General features: G+C 36.6%; 1 protein-coding gene across 2 annotated transcripts in view; it reads left to right on the forward strand.

Annotated features, from left to right (window-relative positions):
- Positions 1-24438, forward strand: part of Parg (poly(ADP-ribose) glycohydrolase) — a 118059-nt gene that overhangs the window by 19444 nt on the left and 74177 nt on the right. For both annotated transcript variants that reach the window (XM_070020899.1, XM_070020900.1), the window contains one exon: positions 735-809. In XM_070020899.1, the coding sequence (XP_069877000.1) occupies positions 735-809 (75 nt within the window). The remainder of the gene's footprint in view (positions 1-734; positions 810-24438) is intronic.

Consider the following 24438-nt stretch of genomic DNA (forward strand, 5'->3'; position numbering starts at 1 on the left):
ATAGCTTATAAAAGTAGCCAATAGTAAAGAGAAAAGACCATTTTATACTTTAAAATACTATTTCTCCATGTTTTTCCATTATTGCCTTTATTGCAGATGCAAACACTTTTTTCTAATCTCATCTCCCTGGAGTGAGATTTTAGTACTACAAATATACTATATCTGTGTGCTGTCACACATACATAATGTATAAATATATGTGTGTATATACACATTTATATACACACATCATACTGTAACCATTTCATGCATTGTAATCTCTAGAGTTTATTTTTTATGAACCAAGATCCAAATCTTGCCCCTTTGGAATATAACACCCATATTGAGAATGCATGCTTTAGGGAAATTATGTTTTTCTCCTATTATTTGACCTTTCTAGTCTCATTTTTCTTAATAAATTAATATACATTCTGTTCATCTATAGCTCCTGATGTGGAGTAGCTAATGGCAAAAAGCAGCTTTTTTAATATTAAGAAGTTTACCTAAGCCACGCACTGGTGGCTCACGCCTATAATCCTAACTACTCAGGAGGCTGAGATTGGAGGATCTCGGTGCAGAGTCAGCCTGGGAAGAAAAGTCCATGAGGCTCTCATCTCCAATAAACTATTCAGAGAAGGCCAGAAGTGGTACTGTAGCTCCAAGTGGTAGACCACTAGCCTTGAACACAAAGAAACAAAATTATTCACAGATAATTTAACTCTTATCATGAAGTCTTGTTTCTGCTTTTTCTGTAGGATGCTATTCTGAAATACAATGTGGCATATTCCAAAAAATGGGACTTTACAGCTTTGGTTGACTTCTGGGATAAGGTAATAGTATGCATATTTCTTTAACTATGAAATAAAACCTTGTAAGTTTAAGAAAAATATCTGTAATTTTTATACATGTAACATAATCATATTTTATTTCCATGGATGTCCTGGTTTTTATGTTTGTTTTCCTTCTTTCCTGGGCTCCCCAAAAAGGCTTAGAATCAGATCTTTGTGATTGTAGCACTCTATAGTTTGAGCAACATCCTAATCTTTTTTGTTTTTGTAGTTTGTTTTTCAATGGAGACTCCTATCTTTATCTTTCAATAAGCATCACCTCTGTTCAACAACTTGCTAGGGATTGAACTCTGTGACTTGTGCTTGCTTCAAAAGCATCACCACTTGAGCCATGTCCTCAGCCCAGATTTCTGTTTGGTAAAGACATGTATTAGGTAATAGAATTAGGAACTAATACTGAATGAATTATTTCATTTTCTCATAATACCCATTTTCTGTTTTATTGTATAACATTATTACCATTATCCACAATATTCTGTGATAAAATTATTTCTGCTCCATAACTTAATTACACTATAATAACTTGTTATATATGTGTATGTATTTTATACATCCACTTAGATACATAGTTAGATATGTTCCCATATTTATTTTTTGAACGGAAACATTTTAATTCTAAAATAAGGATGGTTTATACATGTAATAACATTCTTAAAATTAGCAGTACTTCTACACTATATTTAATACTTCGGTGTCTAGTCAGTTGCCCTTATGATACTATAAATGTGTTTTATGGTAGGTTTTTTTTTTTTTTCCAAAATAGGATTTAATCACAGAAATTGTCTGGATGACTATAGCAGTTTGAATTTTTCTAATCATTTCCCTTTTGTGAAACTAAACTAATGTTACTCCTGTTTCTCTTCACTATGAAGGTTAGATCTATAAGGCTTAGTTAAACTGTTTCAAGATTTTTGGTAAAAACCTTGGGGTGTTGTGTGGTTCATATTGCCCTATATCAAGAGGAACATGACATCTGATGCACTGTTAAGGGCACTAGATTTAATCATTTGGAAAAATACAGTCAATTCTGCTTTTATGCCACATCTTTAAAATCATTGTGCTATGCAAAATTACACAATATAAGTCACAAAACTTACAGTAAAATGAGGTAGAAGGTTAACATTCAGGAGTTTTGTTAATGATAACTTAAAAATACATATTAAGGCATCATAGTTTTACATATGGGAAGTGGCACTTAAACTTGGAAAAGAGCTGTGGCTTGCCTGTGGAAGTGGGCATTGGGAGGGTGTCATCCTGTGGGCTCTTAGGAGGTAATGGTAGAAGGGTCTCATGAATTGAATGTAAGTCTAGTACCAGATACAGATGGCTGTAGCCCATCTCACAATTGGTAATTTGTAATAGCCTGGAAATGTTCATTGTGTACATGTGTGCATTTTGTGTATCCTGCATGGATTGGCCCATCGGGGTACATTTTTCTGTACTTGGTGTTTTTTCTATACACAATTGTATATAATCATAATGTAATTGCATTATGCTCAAGGCATTCCCTGGTTTATCATTTGTATTGGAAAGCATTTTTCAAAACAAATATTATATCAAGATTGATAGGGTAATTTGTGCCTTTTCTTTCTTGTTGTTTCTTTCTTTCTTCTTTATCTTCAAATGCTTGTACAAGTGGGTTACATCTTAACCGCCTCATGTATGTGTCTAGTACATCTTGATCATTCTTCCTTCTTCCTGGAGTTCTCTATCATGTTTCCTACTTCCTTCCTCCTGGAGTCCTGTCACTTTTCCTACTTTGTACATATGTACATTGAATATTGTGACTGTATTTGTCCCTGATTCCCTTCTCCATTCATCCATTCTCCCGCTCCCTGCTTTTTCTCCCAGTTAGCATAATCCCTTTGAAATCCACAAAATATATTGATTATTTTTCCTTTTTTTAATTGAATAGTATGCTCTTCTATATGTAGATCATAATTAGTTTAGCAATAGGCTCATTTAAGCCATTTGGATTGTTTTTAGTATTGTTTTAACTAAAGTTGCTCTGCACTTTTGACTACAGGCTTTTTCATAAACATGTCATAGTTTTATTTTTTGAGATCCTTACCCAATAGTGTAGTTACTATGATGTTTGATAAATAAACTTTTAGTTTCAGAATAAGCTTCCAAACTACTTCTTTTAAGAGTATCGATCTACCTTAAAATAATGATAAATTTTTTTGCTAAGTATATTGCCAAGTGCCTCCCCCTCCCAAGAAAAGATAATTTATTATTTTTTATTTTTAAAAAATTGTAAACAAGCCAGATGCTGAGTCTGAGGATCGTGGTTTGAAACTAGCCCTGTCAGGAAAGGACTCATCTCCAATTAGCTACTCAGAAAAAGTCAGAAGTGACACTGTGGTTCAAGTGCTAGAGTACTAGCCTTGAGAAAAAGTCAGGCCAGGCCCAGAGTTCAAACCCTGGAACTTTTGCATACCTATCCCAAAGGTAAATAATTCGAATCTTTTCAGCTCCTGGTCTTACTTTGAGTCATCGCAGTCATACTTTATTTGCTAATAATATAGATTTTTTATTTATTTATTTTTTTTGGGGGGGGTCTGGTTATGGGGCCTGAACTCGGCCTGGGCACTGTCCCTCAGCTCTTCAGCTCAAGGCTAGCACTCTACCACTTGAGCCACAGCACCACTTCCAGCTTTTTTCTTTTTGCTTATGTGGTGCTGAGGAATCGAACCCAGGGCCTCAGGCTTGCAAGGCAAGTGCCCTACCACTGAGCCAACTTCCCAGCCAAAATAATAGAAATTTGAAGTGGATACATTGGAATTGAAATATTGAATTGAAACTATGTATGCCTGTGTGCTGGTCCTAGAGCTTGAACTCAGGACCTACACTCTGTCTCTGAGCTCTTTTGCTCAAGTCTAATGCTCTACTACTTGAATCACACCCTACCTATACCTTTTTGGTAGTTATTTGGAGATAAAAGTGTCACAGACTTTCCTGCCCATTGTGGCTTCAAACTGATTCTAAGATCTCAGCCTCCTGAATAGGTAGGATCACAGGAGTGAGCAATTGGCCCTTGGCTTGAAATAGCTTTAATATTGCACAATTTGATTATCTTACAGAGAATAATTTTTGAACTGTGAACATGGCTTACATTGTTTCTTTGTTTTTTAACCTAGGCAGTTAAGTAACTGAGGTAATTACTATAGCTGTTATTATTACCTTTTCACAAGTGAGGAGTTCTGATTTTGAGAGATGAACTTGACTTGTTAGGTCAAGATTTCATAGTTAGTCCCTGGAAAGACAATCTAACCCAATCAATATTCTCTTACTATTGCATACAGTCATGCTATGATTTCTCTCTACACAGCCTGTTTGACCTCCATCTTCTTCCTCATTTTCTGAGCAACTCATATACCCATCTTCCTCTACTATTTTGAAATTCTCCTTGACTCATATTATGCTTACCCCTTCCAAAATGAGACGTCACCTTTCTTTGAGTTTCTGTGACAAATGTATTAATTCATTTTGTGTAACTTACTCTCTTTGTCTTGCTTTGTTTGTGAAATGCTGACATTATCTACAACATTGAAACTTTTCCTGAGGCAAAGTAGGGAATCTTGGCTTTGAGTCTCCTATAGTGCCTGGTATAATCAATGCCTTACATCTAACAAGCGCTTAGTAAATATTTATAGACTTGATTTCAGCAGGTCAGATAGTCATATTGATTTTCATAGTTACCAGTGTCAGGAGAGTGCTGTAAGCTGTAGAAATAGTTCAAGTTAAGAAAAAATGGCATGTTTCTGATTTCTGTCTTCTCCTTCCCAAGCATAAAACACAGCCCAAGATAATGAACTTCTCTGAGCAAATGATATTGCAAAGTTCTTGTCAGTTCACTTCCTATGACAGGAAGACTGTATATCCTTAGGATTGCTGGTAGTAATCCAAGTTAAAGGTTAACTAACTATCTTAGTGGGAAGTCAGACATTGCAATTATTCTGAATATTTATTCTAATTTCCTCTAATAATCTGAAAGAGCTTTGAAATGTGACAATGCTGATGTAATAGGACTAACACCACCATATCTTATTTGTTTCCCATAATGTTCAGTTACCTCACAAAGTATTTGTGAGGCAACGTAGTACAGAGGCTTGACTTTCAAATTTTTTGTGTCTGATTTTTGGAAGATTGTTAAAACACATATTGCAAGCCAGGCGCCAGTGGCTCACTACTGTAATCCTGGCTATTCAGAGGCTGAGATCTGAGGATTGCAATTCAAAGCCATCCGGGGCAGGAAAGTAGTCCATGAGACTCTTATCTCCAGTTAACACCAGAAAACTAGAAGTGACTCTGTGGCTAAGGTGGTAGAACACTAGCCTTGAGCTGAAGAGCCGAGGGACAGGGCCCAGGCCCAGGGTTCAGGCCCCACGACCTACAAAAAAGAAAAAAACAAAACAAAACATATTGCTACTTGCTGACCTTCTTGTTTCTGGTTCAGTAAGTCTGCATTGGGACCTGAGACTTTCATTTTTTTTATTAGTTTTAGGAACCACACTTCAAGAACCACTTGGAGTAGAAAGCATAGAATTAGAAACAAGAATGGTTTTGCAGTCAGCTTTGTTACCTTGACAAGTTACATGGCCTCTGCACCTAATTTCATCATGTTAAAGGACAAAATCATACCCTAAAGGCATGTTTTAAGGATCCTACCAACCAGTGTAGCTGAAATCACCTTGAAGTTTCTGCATTAATAATCTAATATTATTACTGTCTTATCTCTAAGTTTATTTTGCCTCTTAAAAGGAAGAAGGAAGGTAGGTTGGTTCTTCCCAGGGCATCAGCAGCTCATTCTTTTTTTTTTTTTCTTTTTTTTTGTCAGTTGTGGGGCTTGAACTCTGGGCCTGGTTGTTGTACCTGAGCTCTTCAGCTCAAGGTGAGTGCTTTAACACTTGAGCCAAGGTGCCACTCCCATTTTCTGGTGGTTAATTGAAGATAAGAGTCTCATGGGCTTTCCTGTTTGGCCTGGCCTTGAACTGCAGTCCTTAGATCTCAGCCTCCTTAGTAGCTAGTATTACAGGCTTGAACTACTGGCGCCCAGTAGCAACTCATTCTTCATAATCCTAGCTACCCAGGAGGCTAAGATCTGAGAATCGTAGTTCAAAACCAGTCTTGGCAGAAAAATCCATGCATCGTGGCTCATTGGGTGCCAGTGGCTCATGCCTATATTCCTAGCTTCTCACAAGGACTGAGATCCAAGCATTGTGGTTTGAAGCTAGCCTGCCTAGGTAGAAAAGTCCATGAGAGTCTTATCACCCATTAATCCCCCAAAAGCTAAATAAAGCTGTGGCTCAAGCAGTAGATCACTAGCCATGAGCAAAGAAGGTAGGCCCTGAGTTCAAGCCTCTGGACTGTTCCCCCAAAAATCTAGAGCTCAAGTAGTAAAACAGTCTGCCAAAAAAGCCAAGTTAGGGGCTGGAAAGGTGGCTTAGTGGTAGAGTGCTTGTCTTGTATGCATGAGGCCCTGGGTTCGATTCCTCAGCACCACATAAAGCAGAAAAGGCTAGAAGTGGCGCTGTGGCTCAAGTGGTAGAGTGCTAGCCTTGAGCTTAAGAGCTGAGGGACAGTGCGCAGGCCCAGAGTTCAGGCCCCACAACTGACCCAGAAAAAACAAAAAGACAGCCAGGTTAGCCCTTGGATAACAGCTGTGAAATCCCCAAAGAGTCTGTTATTCTTAATAAACTTGGAACATTAAAAAAAAACTCTAGGGCTGGGAAGGTGGCTCAGTGGTAGAGTTCTTGCCTTGCATGTCTGAGGCCCTGGGTTCGATTCCTCAGCACCACATAAGAAAAAAGCCGGAAGTGGCGTTGTGACTCAAGTGGTAGAGCGCTAGCCTTGAGCTGAAGAGCTGAGGGACAGCACCCAGGCCCAGAGTTCAGGCCCCACAACCGGACCCCCCCCCAAAAAAAAAAAAAACAAAAAAAAAACTCTAGAAGTACAAGTTGTCATGTCAAAAACGAACTTTACAACTTTGGTGGGGTGGGGGGAGGATTGGGTGGGAGGGACCGGGGAAGGCTGGGAAGGGATGGGAAGGGGAAACAAAGGAGGAGGCTACAATGCTTGATAAGAAATGTACTCATTGTCTTGCCCATCTAATTGTAACCTCTCTGTACAGTATTTTCACAATAAAAAATAAATTAAAAAACCTCTAAAGACAGTATTTGCTACCCAGAAATAATAACTTAACATTTTTTAATACAGTTTTAAGATCCTATCTTGAAAACAAATCTGGTGTGGTGGTCCATACCTGTGATGTCAACTACTAGAAAGATAGAAGGTAGATGATCTCCAAGGTTATCCCAGCAAAAGTGGAAGATCTTATCTGAAGAATATAAAAACGGGGGTAGAGTGCTTGCCTTCCATGCAAGAGGCACTGAGTTCAATTCCTCAGCACCTCATAAGCAGAAAAAGCCAGAAGTTGCTAGAGTGCTAATCTTGAGCTGAAGAGCTGAGGGACAGCACCCAGGCCCAGGGTTCAGGCCCCATGAACGACAAAAAAAAAAAAAAAAAGGAGAGAGTGGGGCATTGTTCAAGTGAAAGCCCTTAGTCCAGTCCTCAGTACCAAAAAAAAAAAAAAGAAAAAGAAAAAGAAAAAAAAAGAAAGTAAACATTTATGTGATTTTTATGTTACTATTTTAAAATATGTGTCTTAGTTTCTGAGTGTTGCTGTATCCACTGTCTTTGTAAAATAGTTTTCCAGCTAGGACTATAATGATCAGGGCAGAGGGTATGTTAATTCTAAGACCTTTGACACATGCTCTCAATTTCCCTTCCAACTGGTGGTTGTGTTTTCTTGTTCTCACCTATAGTGTGGAAGCCTGTATCTCTAAGCCTTCCTTCATAGTATACTTACTGGCAGGGTGTCACAGATCCTAAGAACATAGTATCTGCAAGATAAGGGCTTAATATGAGTGTTGGGTTGTTCTCTAAGAAAGTATATCTAGAAGATATTTGAGCTTGAAAAAACAGATTCTCGTTAGGATACAGTAATTTCCTAGCAGTTATATTCTATCAACTTGTCTTGAAAGTCTGAGGAATATTCTTTGGCTGCTGTTAAGGAAAGGAGAGAAAAGGAAATAATACTGAAGACATGTACATCCAAAGGAATCTTATCTGGGTTTCTGTGCCCTATGTCTATAATCCTAGCTACTAAAGCGGCAAACCCAGAGGATTGTCGTTCCAAGACAGCCCAGACAGAAAAATTACAAGATAGGGTTGGAAAGGTGCAAGGCCCTCAAATCCTTGTACTAATAAAACAAAAAGGAATATATTAATGTATTAAATCCTCACTTTTTTGAAATGTTCAATTTAAAGAGAAAAATATAGCTAGATGTGTAAAAATTAAGTAATTTGTTCAACGTGTGTGTTTGTGTGTGGGGGAAAAGCTATATTTGAAGTAAATTCTATACAAACTAGGTGTTCAATAACTTCATGGGATAAGGAAAGACTAATAGTATAGACTCAAGTCCATTATGGTAATTCTTATCCCTTAACGAACACTGAATAGGGCTAGGAATGTGGCTTCGTGCTTGACTTGCAAGCATGAAGCCCTGGGTTCAATTCCTCATATAGAGTATCTGTGTATATATAAGGCGCTACTCTACAGGATGTTCAGATTTGAGTGACAGCTTAATTAGAAAACAGGAGGCACTCTGCACACTCATAGTTAACTATAATAATTAAGCCCAATAGTAAAAGAAGTTCTCTAGTAGAACCTGGTAGATCACAGAAGGTAGAAGGAGTGTTTATTTGGGGACATTAACCAAATGTAAAGGGCAATATCACTTAGGTGATTGGGAGTATCAAAGAGAAATTGCTAAAAGTCAATAATTAATTAACATGTTAAGTGTACTGACTTTTAACCTTACTTTCAAAGTTTGTTTTGTACCTTTTAGTGGTAACTAAATATTGTGTAGATGTACCAAATGTCATTCATCTGTTCACCAGGGATTGAATGCTTACTTGTTTTCAGGTTTTGGCTATTACCAGGAATGCTATGGATATTTGTAAAGAGATTTTTATGTGATCATATGTTTTCCTATGGGATTGATTTGCTCTGGGATAGAATAATAATTTTTTAGCCGTGATGAAGTAACAAATTATTTTCCAAAGTGGCTGCATTATTTTGTAATTTCACCAGCATTAAAAAAGTGGTTCCAGGGGCTGGGAAGGTGGCTCAGTGGTAGAGCGCTTGCCTTGCATGAATGAGGCCCTGGGTTCAATTCCTCAGCACTACATAAGCAAAAAGAAAAAAGCTGGAAGTGGCACTGTGGCTCAAGTGGTAGAGCGCTAGCCTTGAGCCGAAGAGCTGAGGGACAGCGCCCAGGCCCAGAGTTGAGGGCCCCCTCCCCCAAAAAGTGGTTCCATTTCTTTGTAACTTAAGTAACATTTCATTTTTTAAATGTTAGCTATTTTAGTAAGGGTATAATAATAACATTGTGTTTTGATAGGCCTTTCCATAGTAATTTGGTTGTCTTTTCATTTGACAATGGCCTTTTAGAAATAATTATTCACATTCTTTCTTTTTATTATTCAGTTATATATTCTAGATATTTTTCTTATCAGATGCATGATTTGCAAGTATTTTCTGCCATAATGTGGGTTGTCTTTATTTTCTTGATGGTATCCTTTGAAGCACATATTTTATTGGATAAAGTGTAATTTATCTTTTTCTTTTGTTGTTGCTCATTTGGGTGCTATGTCTAAGTAAAGAGCTTGTATTTCTTCTAGTAGTTGAATAATTTTAGCTCTTATTCTTGTCCATTCCCTATTTTGTATTAATTTTTATGTATGATGTGAGGTAGAGTTCAATACTCATTTAATTTTCAGAGTAGTAGGAGGCAAGGGTTCAGTTTTATTACTTTGTTGTGGAGTTCATTTTATTGGCACCATTTGTTGAAAAAACTATCCTTATTAAATTGTCTTGGCACACTTTTCAGAACCTATTTCTATTAATGTGTAAGTTTGTGTTCTTAGTTTTATCTCATTGATATATATGTCCGTCCTTATGCCAGTAGTATACTGTCTTGATTATTATAGTTTTGTGATAAGTCTTAAAATCAAGAAGCATATATACTCTAACTTTGTTTTTCTTGCAGTTTGGTTTGACTGTTTTAATATGTTTCAACATGAATTTTAGGATTACATTGTTCATTTCTGCAAGCTTACAAAGGGCAATTTTTAGGCATCTATAAAGTAAGTAGTAGCTACATTAGCTCTCTGTCAGTGAATTAGAAACCTCAGAGAGTATCCTTGTGTCTAAATGTCTCATTGTTAGAAATGTTATTTTTGGTGCATATGACCATTTTCTCTGTCACTTAAATTATCAGAACATTTGTTTGCTATAATTTTTCTAGGCTTAAATGGATACACTGGTTAATAAGAAATATTACTAAATTTGATACCAGAGGGCAATAAAGTATGCCATTGGTAATAGTACATCTGTCACTTTTTTCTCCTTTATCAGAATGCCCAGACAGGATCTTGTTTCCCTTCTGTTTGGTGACCTTGCTCAGAAGAGGCATACCCGAGAGGGTAATAGATAGCAAGTTTTGGTGTGTTTAATGCAGATCATAAATATAAGGTGATTACTAAGGGACTGATGATAGTTTTATAGTTCTTTAGGGAGAAGAGTCATTGCAGTTTTGACCTTCTTATTTTTATTTACTTTGTAAAGATGAAAGGATTGAAGACTCCTGAAAATATACCAAATATTTCTTACTGTGTTCTTCCAATCTTTCCACACACATAACACACACATACATGCATACATATATAACATCCATGTTATATATGTACATATATACATATATACACACACATATAATTTCTTATGCACTTGTACATAATGTCTTATAAGCTCAATTTCATTTATAGTTTTAATGTTTTAGTCTATATTACAAAGTGTTCTATTACAGTATATAGCTTTATCAGAATAGTTGCCCAATATTTAATTAAATTGACAAACCATTGCTTAGCCATTCTGTTGTTAGAGATTTGAAGAAATCTATTTTTTTCCTCTGTGACCATGTATCTTCTTGCATTGTTCATTACATAACAAAACACTTTAAACACTTGGGATGTTGAATATTTTGGTGTGTTTTTATGTCTGTCAAAGCCCCAAAGGTTAATATGGAACTTTATTAAGATGTGGCGTATGGGAATAGCATTGCCCAGGCTTGCTGTGGTTAGTGAGAAGTGAGTGTCAGGCATATCTAGAGGGCAGTGATGGCGGATTTATTTATTGTATGGAGACAAATGTTTAAATCACAAATGAACAATACTTGAATATCTGTGTCTGCATTTTGTACTAGTTCTGCTTTTTAATCTAAAGGGTTCTTAAACATTAAGAGAATTTGGAAATTTTTGTTTGCTTTCTATCTTATTAAATTTATTTAACTGATTGATAAAAACTAAACCTATTTATGGAATAATGTGATGTTTCAATATGAGAATACACAGTGTAATGTTTTAGTCAGGGTAAGCATATTTGTTGTCTTATGTGTCATTTCATTCTTACTTGTAGCCTTTTTAAAGTATGTATAGTACATTATTGTTATCTATAATTCACTGTGCTATGCAGAGTTTAGAAAATTTTTCACTTAAATACTTAAACTAGTTTCATGTCATCATGAAAGATTAATATAACAAGATTAGTATTTGCATTTTATCAATCCTTTGAAGCTACTGATACTCATTTCCTTAAAACCTTCCTGTATGCTTGACTCGTAGAGATACTCAGGAGGTTGAGATTTGAGGATTGCAGTTTGCAGCCAGCCTGCACAGACAAATCTGAAAGTCTCTTATCTCCAAAAAGCTCAGAAAGCTGGAACTGAGGTGTGGCTCAAGTGGTAGAGCCCCAGACTCCAGTGAGTGAGAGCTAGAGGCACCTGAGTTCAAACCTCAGTACTAGAACAAAAAAGCAAAAAGCAACCCCACAACCTTCCTGTGGTTGATTTTTATGAGCAATGGATTTTATAACCCAAACTACTTTAGGAAGAATTAGTATCAGCCATCATTTAATATGATTCCATGTTACTGTTACTACCTTCAGACCACTGTCTTCTACAAGATGGAAAAGAACCGGTCCACACCCTGCTGTGGGAGATTCTCTATATTGGGGTGGGGAATATTGCCAGAAGTTTTATTGTTTTGTTAGAACTCAACCAAAAATCACAAAGATCCATCTGTTAATACGTAATTTATAGGTATAGATTTTTGTGCTATTGTGTCATACTGATGTTATTTAGTGTTTTTGCATCTTGAGTGCTAATCTTAGTCTTCCTCCCTGCCAGCTGTTAGTCATGTTGGGAACAAATGATCTGTTTTATGGCTCTCCTGTGTGGTATTCCACAAAATTAAATCCAAGCACTTCAATAATTTATATTCTAAATGAATCAATATACTTATTCCTGGCATTTTTATGGGAAATTTCAATAAAATGTACTATATGTTAGAAAATGTTCTTGTTATTATGTAATGCATTACAGAAGAATTTTTAATACTTTAATCTCAAAACACCTGTGGCATTATTTAATGTCATTTTTAATGAATTAACACATAAAATTTACATTGAACAAAAAGCCACAGTGATTGAAAAAGAGTGGCCATATTTTAAAAGGGGTTTCTGTTGAGCTAGCTTCTGTTTCTGGATTTGGGCGGTAGTTAAAAGTGAATTTAGAATTTATTAAACTACACACATAACTTTTGAAGCTTTTAAATATGTAGTTTATATATGTATAAAATGTTTAAAATATTAAGAGCCAGTTCTAAAATTGATTTCATAGCAAACTTTTTTCAGCAAATACCTAGGGATTTTGGTGACAATTTCACCAGAATCCTTTTTATGCTTTATTTTATGCCGGGATTGAAAAGATAGAAATGATTAAGCTTCTTATTTCCTCCTTCTGTTGGTTTATCCACAAAGTTTGCCATAAATAAATGCATTCTTTTGTTTTTGTTTGCAGCTGGCTGCTAGAAGTAGAGAGAGAGTTAAGAGTAGAACAATAAGGGGACATTTAAACTTTTTAAATGAAAAAATTGAAGTAGAAAAGTTGTTTACTTTGGCTAAATTAGTGATACGTTCTTTGGAAACTATAATAAATAAGCATTATGTCTATTTCTGAGTTTTTTTATTTTTATTTTTTATTTTGTCGGTTGTGGGGCTTGAACTCTGGGCTTGGGCGCTGTCCCTGCACTCTTCAGCTCAAGGCCAGCACTCTACCGCTTGAGCTACAGCGACACTTCTTATTTCTGAGATTTTTTACATACAGAATAGATATATTGCTAGATAATCTAGAAATTGTGAATATTTTGACTTTGATATAGTTATTAAAATTCTGGACATGCATTGTACTATTAGCTGTTTACCTATAACTTCTCAGATGAAGACTGCATAAAGTTTCTTTTTCTGTTAAGTCAGATAGCAGTAATGAATTCATATCCTTGTTTATGTTCTACTCACTTTACAAGGGAAATGTAGATTAAATTGCGTTTTGAAACAGTCCGATTAATGGAGCATATTTTATGGCTTAACCACCATGTTTTCCTTTGGAGTTCTTAATGTGTTATTTAAAAAAATTTTTTTATTATCTTTAAGTAGTTGTACAAAGAAGTTCCCATTCTACAAAACAGTATATGAGTACAAAGTGTCTGACAACATTGTCACCCATCTCTTTTAACCCATCCCTTCTCTCACTTTTTTTTCTTTAATTGAGATTAGATGATTATATAAATTTCACATATTTCACAGTATTGTGGAATAGTGAGTCATAAACACATTTTAATTTTCACAAGGCAAATTGTCATTATCATGGTCTATACAGTTTGTGAACTCTATGAGCTTTGACATTAAAAGTTATTTTTTCCACATCAGGTGATGTTTACATTTCTTTCCTTTTACTTAGTGTGGGCTGTTCCCACTTATTCTGTTCCTCCTCCTGGCTTCCTTATTTTAAAATGTTAAAACAGATACAATATACTTCATTGTCACAAAGTGTGAGGTGTGTACAAGTATTTAACTAAACATTTTTTTTTTGTCTGTGTGAGGCCTGAACTCTGGGCCTAGGCACTGTCCCTTAGCTCTTCAGCTCAAGGCTAGTGCTCTACCACTTGAGCCACAGCGCCACTTCTGGCTTTTTCTACTTATGTGGTGCTGAGGAATCAAACCCAGGGCCTTGTGCATGCAAGGCAAGCACTCTACCACTGAGCCACCTTCCCAGCCCCTTAACTAAACATTTTTGAACTCTGTATAACTAAGAAAAAGTTATAATGTATTGACATAATAGTAGAAAGTTGGAGCAAAGTAGATTACAAAAAAAATGTTACTTGTATATGTGATAGATGAAACTAAGTTTTGATTCACTGTATTATTTGATAAAGGGCTAAAATGTAATGTTCAAGTTATTAGGCAAAGATCATAGCATAAATCTGCTGTCATTAAATAGTATAAAACACAGTAGTCATATGCTTATGCACCACTTGAGTGCATTTATGTATAAAGTGGTATCTTCTATAGTATAACTCTTGACTTTCTAGAATATGACATAGTGTTATGGGTAGCTTATCTCTTGATAACTTATAATTATCAAAATATTTAGCATTTTTATTGTTGAATTTTTTGGAACAAAGCTAAAGTTTCTTTCTGTACCATAGCCCACTCACCAAAACCTCTATAAATACATCACTGAATGTTAGTGTTCTTTGACTAGTTTGGGGAAAGCTTATTCTAAGCAATTGGTTGTTCAGATCAGAACAGATTTCTTTATTAGTAATCAGTAAGGAGGTGGCCTTCTTCCATGATAGTCTTCTGGGGTTGTAGTGATGGGGTTTTCCTTCTTGTTGTTTGTCTGTTTTTGGTACTAACAAGTATAGAAGTAAGTAGTTTTTAAAAGCAAATAAAACATATTACTTTTTAGCTTCTGATTTAGAATTCTTTATAGATAATCTATTATCTGGGTCATCAAAGCTTAAAAGATTTAGCATCTTTGTTATATTTGTTATGAGGAGCCAGAACTAACCTCATAATCAAATGAATGCAGCTTTGAATGTTTCATAAGACTACAGCTAATGTCTTTATCTCTCTAGCTTTCGAACCTCTGATTTGGAGTTCAGTGGAAATTTAACCTTTTTGGACTTCTTCCCTTGGTGACTCACAGTCTCTGGAATCAATAAGGTCTGCATTACTTTACAGCACAATGTAATTCATGAGAACTGTAGAAGGCAAAAGCCAGCTAATCAGTCACTTAGAATATTAAAACAGATTAAATGTAACTTCTAGATTTATATGGATTATGTGTAATCCTTCTCCCTTTTTTGGTTAATATGTGCTTTTGTATCCTAGAAGATAAATTGCTCCAATTGGAACAAAGCACTTTGCTTTGCTAAGCTTAAAGAGTTACTGAAAGACTACTAGTTGAGCACTCTGTGTGCTATATTACCTAACAAATTATTTTTTTATTGCAAAATACTGGCTTGTGTTCATTATTGTGGCAGAGAAGGGAGTTGGATGTTACTGATACTCAAAAATTGAAGTCCATTCAATAGGATTCCTTCTGAATTGTTATAGTATCCTGTAACTCTAGCCTTTCATTTCTTTCTTTGGATCAAATAGCAGCAGAATCTATTCCCTTTATCTATTTCCTATTGCTGTGACATTGATTTCATTTTCCAGAAACCTAACTCCGTTAAAGGATGATAGTAACTATATGTTTTAATCTCCTTTATGATTTATCTCTCTCTGTCATTTCGCTATGAAGTGTTTGTTATAGTTTGATTTGATGCCTTAATGCCTATTAATTCACATTTCTTATTCTCCAAATTATTAAGAATAAATTCTATATATTTATTTTGGGTAAACTTACATACATGTAACACCTCAAATCTGACCATGGTGGGACTAGGTAGTCTGACTTATTTAAAGATAAAAATAATAAGTCAAAATAGAATGATAAAGCTGCTTTTCAAATTTATGTATTGTTTTAATATGTAGCCTGTAGAACAAGCAGTCAACTCACTTGGAAAGACTATGTCTGTGAGCAATACACTGTTAAATTATATGGTGTCCCAAAGATCAACTGGTCTTTCTCCTTATTAGAATTTTGCTACTGGTAAGAGAAAAGCATTCACCCATGATTTATTGTTGGAGTGATAGGTAATTAACTTTATGAGGCTTTCACATTCTAAGCTGCCTAAACACACCCTCTTCCTTTCCCTTCCCCCATCTCTTCCATTGAGGATTGGGCTATGTATGGGGCCTGGCACAAACTAGACAAGTGCTCTACAAAACAAACAAAAATGATTTTTCATAAACTGCATAGTACATGCATAACTACCACAGATGTTCCCTGATTACATGAAGAACGCTATAAAAGACTTTTATATCAAGAACAACTTGCAGCATGATAAACCCTGACAGAATGCTTTCAAATGAAGGCACAAGTGATACATACTGATACAATACTTGCTGTTGGTTTTACTCACTTCAGCCCTGGAAAGCCCAGCTCCAAGAGCATCTAGGCTATCTCTCTCTGGGAACAGAATGTTCAAGGTGCTAACTGGTTAAGTAGCCTCTTTACTGTCTGCCTGTGTGATCCTTTCCCTCTTCATATTGCAGATCATTGCAGCATCAGTTCTGTTGGAAGCTCTTCTTGTAGTATGGCCTTATCTCCTCTGAGATTTACCCCTTCTACAAGACCCCCTTGTAGCTATCTCTTCTGTGTTTGCTGTAACTCCTATTTGGCTATCTGTGGGGCAGACCAATGGGGCTTTCAAGATTTTGAGTATGCAGCAAGTATGGTATAGGCCATATCTCTTCTAATGCTCATGACTCCACCCTCCTCACTAAGTAGATGACTCCACCCTCCTCTCTAAGTAGATGTAGTGTTCAGATTAACACTGTCAATATTTACAAGTTAAAGACTGAAAACCAAGGTTTTATTTTTTATTTTTTTTTGGGGTCCAGTCGTGGGGCCTGGGTGCTGTCCCTCAGCTCTTCAGCTCAAGGCTAGCACTCTACCACTTGAGCCACAGCGCCACTTCCAGCTTTTTTCTTTTTTGCTTATGTGGTGCTGAGGAATCGAACCCAGGGCCTCATGCATGCAAGGCAAGTGCTCTATCACTGAGCCACCTTTCCAGCCCATGAAAACAAAGGTTTTAATAGGGGTGTAAGCCAGTAAATGGGATCTCATCTTTAATCTGGGGATTATGATGCGTATAGTCAGTCAATCTTTCATATACCAAGTAGGCACAGAGCTGAATCAGTTGAAAATATTTCTAGAACCTTAAGTCAATTGGAAATGATTAGAGAAAGGGGAAGATTCTTTGTAGAAACTAGTTACATAAAGTAAACTAGTTAAGTAAAACTAGGGACCCCCAATCACTTCAAAGATTATACTTATAAATAGAAGAACTTGGAAAAATCCTGTAGAAAAAAAATGGTCTTTGTGGCCTGAAGTCTCATTTAAAGACTTGGAGAATGTACCTGCCTAATTCTGACAATCTGTGTTCCTCTGAATCCTTTGCCATTCAGTTATGTTTCCTCTTTTCACTGCTTATCTTTAATGCTGCTTTTCCTCTAACCTGTAAACTGACTCCAACTTGGATACCTTTGGTTAACTAATATGTTGATGGCCCAGTTACCAGTAAGTCTCAAGTCCAAAGGTAAGCCCCTCCCCTTTTTTAACCTGTAACTCCAGCTTGGACCTGATATTCCATGGGTCAGCTCTTGATAAGATTTTGAGTTGTGAATTTCCCTCTTTCCACAATACCTGATATTCCACTCACTTTTTGTTCATGTGCTTTTTGTTTCTCAAAAGTTCTCACTGTAGCTGGGCGCCAGTGGCTCAGGCCTGTAATCCTAGCTACTCAGGAGGCTGAGATCTGAGGATTGCGGTTCAAAGCCAGCCCAGGCAGGAAGGTTCGTGAGATTCTTATCTCCAATAAACCACTCTGAAAACCGGAAGTGGCACTGTGGCTCAAGTGGTAGAGCACTCTCCTTGAGCTGAAGAGCACAGGGACAGCCCATGCCCAGAGTTCAAGCCCCACGACCAACCAAAAAAAAAAACCACAAAAGTTTTTACTGCTTCTAGCCTTTTAATCTGGTGTACTGTTTCCCTGTACAAGTACTTTGTAAAGAAAGAGTTGAACAGCTATGTATTATATTCTCCTTTTAGAAATAGTTCTGAGAAATATGCATGAAGGAAACATGCATAGCTTTGTTAAACTTTTTCTTCAGATTTACCAATAAACAGAACCTTTTTGTGTAGCAGCTTATGAGTTGCCCTGTAGTTAATAATCAGTGGAACACGTTTTGTAAAACACAGCTATAATGAGGAAGGAAGGGAGGGAGGAAATAATAAATCTTATTCATAGGCCTCATGCTATTGAATCTTAACTTATGAGCCTTTGATTCTTTTGCCAGCTTTTATGTATTTGCTCATTACTATTTTGGAACCTTTTCTTATTTTCTGCATGTAACCTACAGGCCACAGTTTATCTGCTCTTATTTTACCTCTTTCTGTTTTTTGTTTTGTTTTGGTTATTCATGGGGCTTGAACTCTGGGCCTGGGCGCTGTCCTTGAGCTCTTCAGCTCAAGGCCAGCGCTCTACCATTTCTGGTTTTCAGGTGGTTAATTGGAGATAAGAGTCTCCTGGACTTTCCTGCCTGGGCTGGCTTTGAATCTCATTCCTCAAATCTCAGCCTCCTGAGTAGCTAAGATTAAAGGCCTGAGCCACCATGCCCAGCTTCATTTCACCTCTTATTGAGGGATCTGAGGCCCTTGAAAATACACATTTTGGCAGCTTGATTTCAGTGCTTTGCTTTATTTTTTTAAAGTTTTAACAAGGGTTTGTTTTAGTATAACAAGATTAAAATAAGGAGAGAGAGAGAGAAACACTTCATGCTCCCTGTGTAGGAAGTGGGAATTAAAAACTCCTTAGGGTTTTTCATTCATCCCTTTCTCCTTACAGCAAAAGGCTTTCTACTTTTGTCAAGCTAGTTTTCTTTGTTTCATTCCAACTCATATGTCCAAAACAGAATTAATCCTTAGAACGTGGCTCTATATCTCTTCTGGTTTTGTTCTCTGGATTTTTAGGGTCATAATGAAATTGAGTGAAGGTACAAAGATATATCCCACACTCCTTGCCTCTAAACCTTCATGACCTTCTGTATTATTAGTGCCCCCCCCCAAAGTGGTTCATAAACCTACATTGATATATATCATTATCATCCAAAGTCTTTTAGTTGGCTTTTTTTTGTCAGTTGTGGGGTCTGAACTCTGGGCTTGGGCACTCCCTCAGCTTTTCAGCTCAAGGCTAGTGCTCTAGCACTTGAGCCACAGTGCCACTTCTTCAGAGCATTTTAGTGTTTTCCATATTATGGCTGGTGCTCAGTGAATGTTCCTGGAATTAGTTTATGATATTCAAAGAAAGTAATCAAGTACACAGAAATGTAGGTTTTAGCCAAAATCTCTTACTGAGAGATATAAGAAGCAGTCTGTCAGGTGAAAGTTGGCCTGCTCAGATTGGTAATTGGAAAAGAGAAGAGGTTACTCCAGTAAACATAAACCCTTCTGCTGTTGTTCTATGTCATTTTTATCCTAAAAAGTAGTATGTAGCAATGTTTCATCTTTATATTTATATGCCATATGCTCAATCTAATGCACCAAAGTTGGTGCCCAGTGTGTATTAGCAACCTGTGATTAGACTTAAGCCAGAAAAGCCTGCATGGTTATTCTTGTTCTAAGATTCCTGGGCTCAGCAAAGCCACACATGAAGAAGCCCATTTGCTTCTTCAGTTTCTAACATGCAAGAAAAGAATTAATGTCCCAGATGATAGATTGAGCTGAGCCTTTAATCTGTTTTTCTTGTTAGAGCTAAATGCTAAGCTATCTTCATGTTTTCAGTCTTATGTAATCTATAAAGCCAAAATTATTTCAAGAAGGATATTTGACCATTTTCAAATTCAGCTTAATTTAAAATGAATCACAAACACCAAATGTAGCCGAATAAAATGTAGTTCATTTCTAAGACTATAAGTGGAAAGTAGTGATTTAGTGTCAATACTCATACCTTCATGTGTCTGAGAATCCCTGAATTTTTTCTGCTGAGTATTTTATTGAAGTAAAATATCAAATAGAATAAGAGCTGCACAGAAGTGCTAACCTTGAGCTGAAGAGCTGAGGGACAGCCCCCAACCCCAGAGTTCAAACAAACAAAAAGAATTAAGAGCTGTGCTTTGCAAATAATAGCTAATGACATATGTAGCTATACAGATTGAAATAAAATTAAAAGTTAAGATAAAAAATTCAGTTCCTCAGTCATACTAGCCATATATCAAATGCTCAGTAGCTTGTGGCCAGTGGACATTGCAGTAGGTTTGGTTAGATAGCACTGTACTACGTCATCTCTAAGGTTCTTATGTAAAAGCTGCTGACAAGTAAATTCACCTCTCAGACAACTAATTTTTTCTAAATTTTGCATGGAATAATTGTGTTTCCAGGTACAACTTAATCAGATTTTTAAAAATACTTTCATTGTAATCTTTTTAAACTACTAATGTATTTTTATATTTCATCAATCTGCCACCAGAGGGTGCCCTCAAAACCTTTGGGAAAATTAGATATGAGCCTTAATAAGACTGAAATTCATCTGTAATATTGATTATTATGTATATTATAATTATGTTAGTATTACAGATGATTATTATAGATGAGTTAAGAATTAAAGTTCTTAAGAGTTCAGAAACAGTGTGAACTATAACATTTGTTATATATGTTCCTTGAACAAATTAACTCAGTTTTGCTTCTAGGGTTAGAAAACTTTTAATTACCATTAGCTGTTTCTCTGAAATCTTACGTTGAGTTTGATTACCTGTTTTTAGTAATATGTCTACATGTTGGCTTATATGTAATAGCATCATGGTTTGGTGGAGTTAGCAAAAGTGACTGATACGACTAATAGATACGCCATTTCCAAGTGACATCCTGAGCCATTATTCTCTAGGGAATAATCATCCACCATAACAGTTTTGAGAAGTGATTTTCTTTTTGGAGACAGAGAATAACTAGGGAATATGACTATGATTTGACCTTTTTAAGCTGATAATACATATGTATTTTATTGTTAGCATGAAATAGATAGTGATTCTACCATGAATAGTATTTAGAGAAGAGCATCTTTCAAGTTTTATAAACCTATACAATTCTTTATGGTTAATGAAATTTGTGTTGGAAACAGTCTGTTTGTGATTAGAGGCATAATTTGTTTCAAGAACTACATGAAGATATTTTTCCTAAACTGATTGTGTTCCCATTTAGTTGGTAATTATCTGGAATTAGGAAGACATAATAGTAAAATTCCATCCCATCTACAAAAGCTTGTGAATATTAAGTCTCTGATAGCTTGTTTTCTGTGAGAAATTAGGATCAATATGAAACTGTCTTTAGAAGCAGCTGTGATTAGGAGAGGTCTGAAATGGGGGTGAGTAGAATTGTGAGGACTAGTAGATCTCTTTCTCTCTTCATTTCTTTCCTCTCCTGTCTTGGCAGTGGGAGTGCAGGTAAGAATAAGGGAAAGCTAATGAGGGCCGTGTGGCAGCAAAGCTTCTTTCATTTGACTCTAAATAAGAAAAGTCAAGTAACAAAGACACAACTTTTTTAAAGAGAGAAAGAGGAAGCACATTGAGAATCATGAATGAGGTGATTGAACAGCTGAATAACAGAGAAACAGCAGAGAAAAGTAGGACATAGTCTGCAGTTCTGTCAACAAGGATTAGGTGAAGTTTAAGTCACCACAAGATATGACAAATGGCAACTGACTAGTAGATCTAGTTGGAAGATAACTCACAAGCTTTATACCTTGTAGGGATTTAAAGATGGTGACTGATTTTGCATGGCAATCTAGCATTGGAGAAGACATACAGTCAGTCTTGTGTACCATATCTCTTTAAGTGCCAGGTACACTTTGTGAAAGGGGTCTGTTGATTGAGAGTGAGCTACTTTGAATACCTGAAAGCCAGGAACAGTCACAGTTCAGGAAGCCAGTTCCCTGTCCCCTAAGATACAGGTGAATATTTGACTACTGAGCTATACCCTCACTCTTAATGAGAAACTGCACCTCTACATTGGGCACTACCCAGTTCATGTGAATATTGAACATTACCTCTGAAAGACTACAGTATTTAAAACTTCAACCATCATGACCACAGATAAGCAAATACCAAGGAAGAAAGACAGAAATTGGGAAAAACTAGAGACATGATTCCTTCAAAAATAGTATTTTATAATAATGTACTCTAAAGATAGTAAAATGATGATTTTTTTTAAATGCCTGTCCTAGGGCCCCAACTCAGGGTCTGTGTGTTGTCCTTGAGCTTTTATGCTCAAGGCTAGTACTCTACCACTTCAGCTACAGCTTCTACAGGTCCATATCTGGATATTTGGTAATTGGAGATAAGAGTCTCACAGGCTTTCCAACCTGGGCTGGCTTTGAAAACCATGATCCTCAGATCTCAGCCTCCTCTGAGTAGCTAAGATTACAGACATGAGGCACCAGTGCTCAGCTAAAGTGATGAAATCTGAAAAGAATGATCACAAGAATGGCCAAATTTAAAGGATATGAATAAATGCTTGAATAAATTCAAAGACGAAACCTGAATGAAATTAGAAATGCAGGATCTCAGTATAAAATTTAATAAAATCACAGAAGTCCTGAAAAAAGAATCAAATTGAAGTTTTAGAAATGAAGAGTTCAATAAGTCAAATAAATCTCATTTGAAGGCTTCAGCAATAGACTGGATCAAATTTAGGACAGAATATTAGGTCTTGAATATAAGAGTTGAATTAGAACATTTACACAGAGTACAAACAAAACATACACAACCTTTGAGACTTTCTTAAAAGATCAAAGCCTTCATGATTATATAAGAATAGATGTAAAAGCTTGGAAAACATAACCATGAAAATAATAGTAGAGGAGGCTGGGAAGGTGGCTCAGTGGTAGAGCGCTTGCCTTGCATGCCTGAGGCCCTGGGTTCAATTCCTCAGCACCACATAAGCAAAAAGAAAAAAGCCGGAAGTGGCACTGTGGCTCAAGTGGTAGAGCACTAGCCTTGAGCTGAAGAGCTGAGGGACAGTGCCCAGGCCCAGAGTTCAGGCCCCATGACCGGACCCCCCCCCAAAAAAAAAGAAAATAATAGTAGAGGGGCTGAGAAGGTGGCTCAGTGGTAGAGTGCTTGCCTTGCATGCATGAGGCCCTGGGCTTGTTTCCTCAGCACCACATACGCAGAAAAAGCCAGAAGTGGTGTTGTGGCTCAAGTGGTAGAGCGCTAGCCTTGAGCTGAAGAGCTGAGGGACAGTGCCCAGTGCCAGAGTTCAGGCCTCACGACCAACAAAAGGAAAGAAAGAAAGAAGGGAGGGAGGGAGGGAAGGAGGGAAGGAATAGTAGAAATTTTCCTAATGCTTTGGAAAGAGACATTCGTCACTGTTCAGGAGCTTTTTCAGATTCCAAACAGACAAAACTAGAAAAGAATCTATATAATAGTGTAGTTAAAACATTAAATATACAGAACTAGGAAGCTGAAGCACTAAGTTGTATATGAAGGCAGCCCCATCAGAACAACAGCAGATATCAGAAGCTCTAAAAGCAAAGAAGTCATGGAATGATGTACTTCAAACCCTCAAAGAAACTACCAAGTTAAATTACTGTATGCAATAATGGTATTCTTTTTTGGGGGGAGGGGGAGTTCCAGTCATGGGGCCTGAACTCTGGGCCTTGGCGCTGTCCCTCAGCTCTTCAGCTCAAGGCTAGCGCTCTACCACTTGAGCCACAGCACCACTTCCGGCTTTTTTCTTTTTTGCTTATGTGGTGCTGAGGAATCAAACCCAGGGCCTTATGCATGCAAGGCAAGCGCTCTACCACTGAGCCACCTTCCCAGCCCCTGGTATTCTTTTTTTTTAATTTGTATTTGTTATACATGTTTTTAAATATCTTTATTGTAAAGATACTGTACAGAGGGTTTACAGTTACATGAGTAAGGTAATGAGTTCATTTCCTATCTAGCATTGTTACCCCCCTCTTTTGTTTTTCCCCTAACATCCCTTCCCTCCCCAACTCCTCTCATTGTTACAATGGGTCAGCCTGTATCCTTGTTTTAGCATTTTGTTATTTCCCTTCCTCTCCCCAAATTAGAAAAATGTATATACAAGATGCAGGGCACTGGAATCAAATACAGTGAAAACATGGGGGAAGAACATACAAAAGAAACAAAAATCACATAAGAATTACATAGTACAAAAAAAAATCCCACGTAGTATGTTATAAGTACATTAAAAACAACAGCAACAAAGATAAAACCTCTTGTGTTCCTATCTTGGGAATGGTATTCTTTTTAACTGAAGGGGAAATAAAAACTTTGCATGGTAAAAACTAAAAGAACTTATGGTCACTAAATCATCACTGCAGAAGATACTTAGAGGAAACTTGCACAAAAAGGTCAAAAGCTATGTACATATGACCAGCTAAGATGATGTTAAGCTAAATGAACCCCAAGATAGGGACACAAATGGGTTTTTTTTTCCTTTCTTGCTATTGTTTC

Source organism: Dipodomys merriami, unplaced genomic scaffold (assembly GCF_024711535.1).
Source record: "Dipodomys merriami isolate MVZ:Mamm:240054 unplaced genomic scaffold, mDipMer1.0.p SCAF_14, whole genome shotgun sequence".
Lineage (NCBI taxonomy): Eukaryota > Metazoa > Chordata > Mammalia > Rodentia > Heteromyidae > Dipodomys > Dipodomys merriami.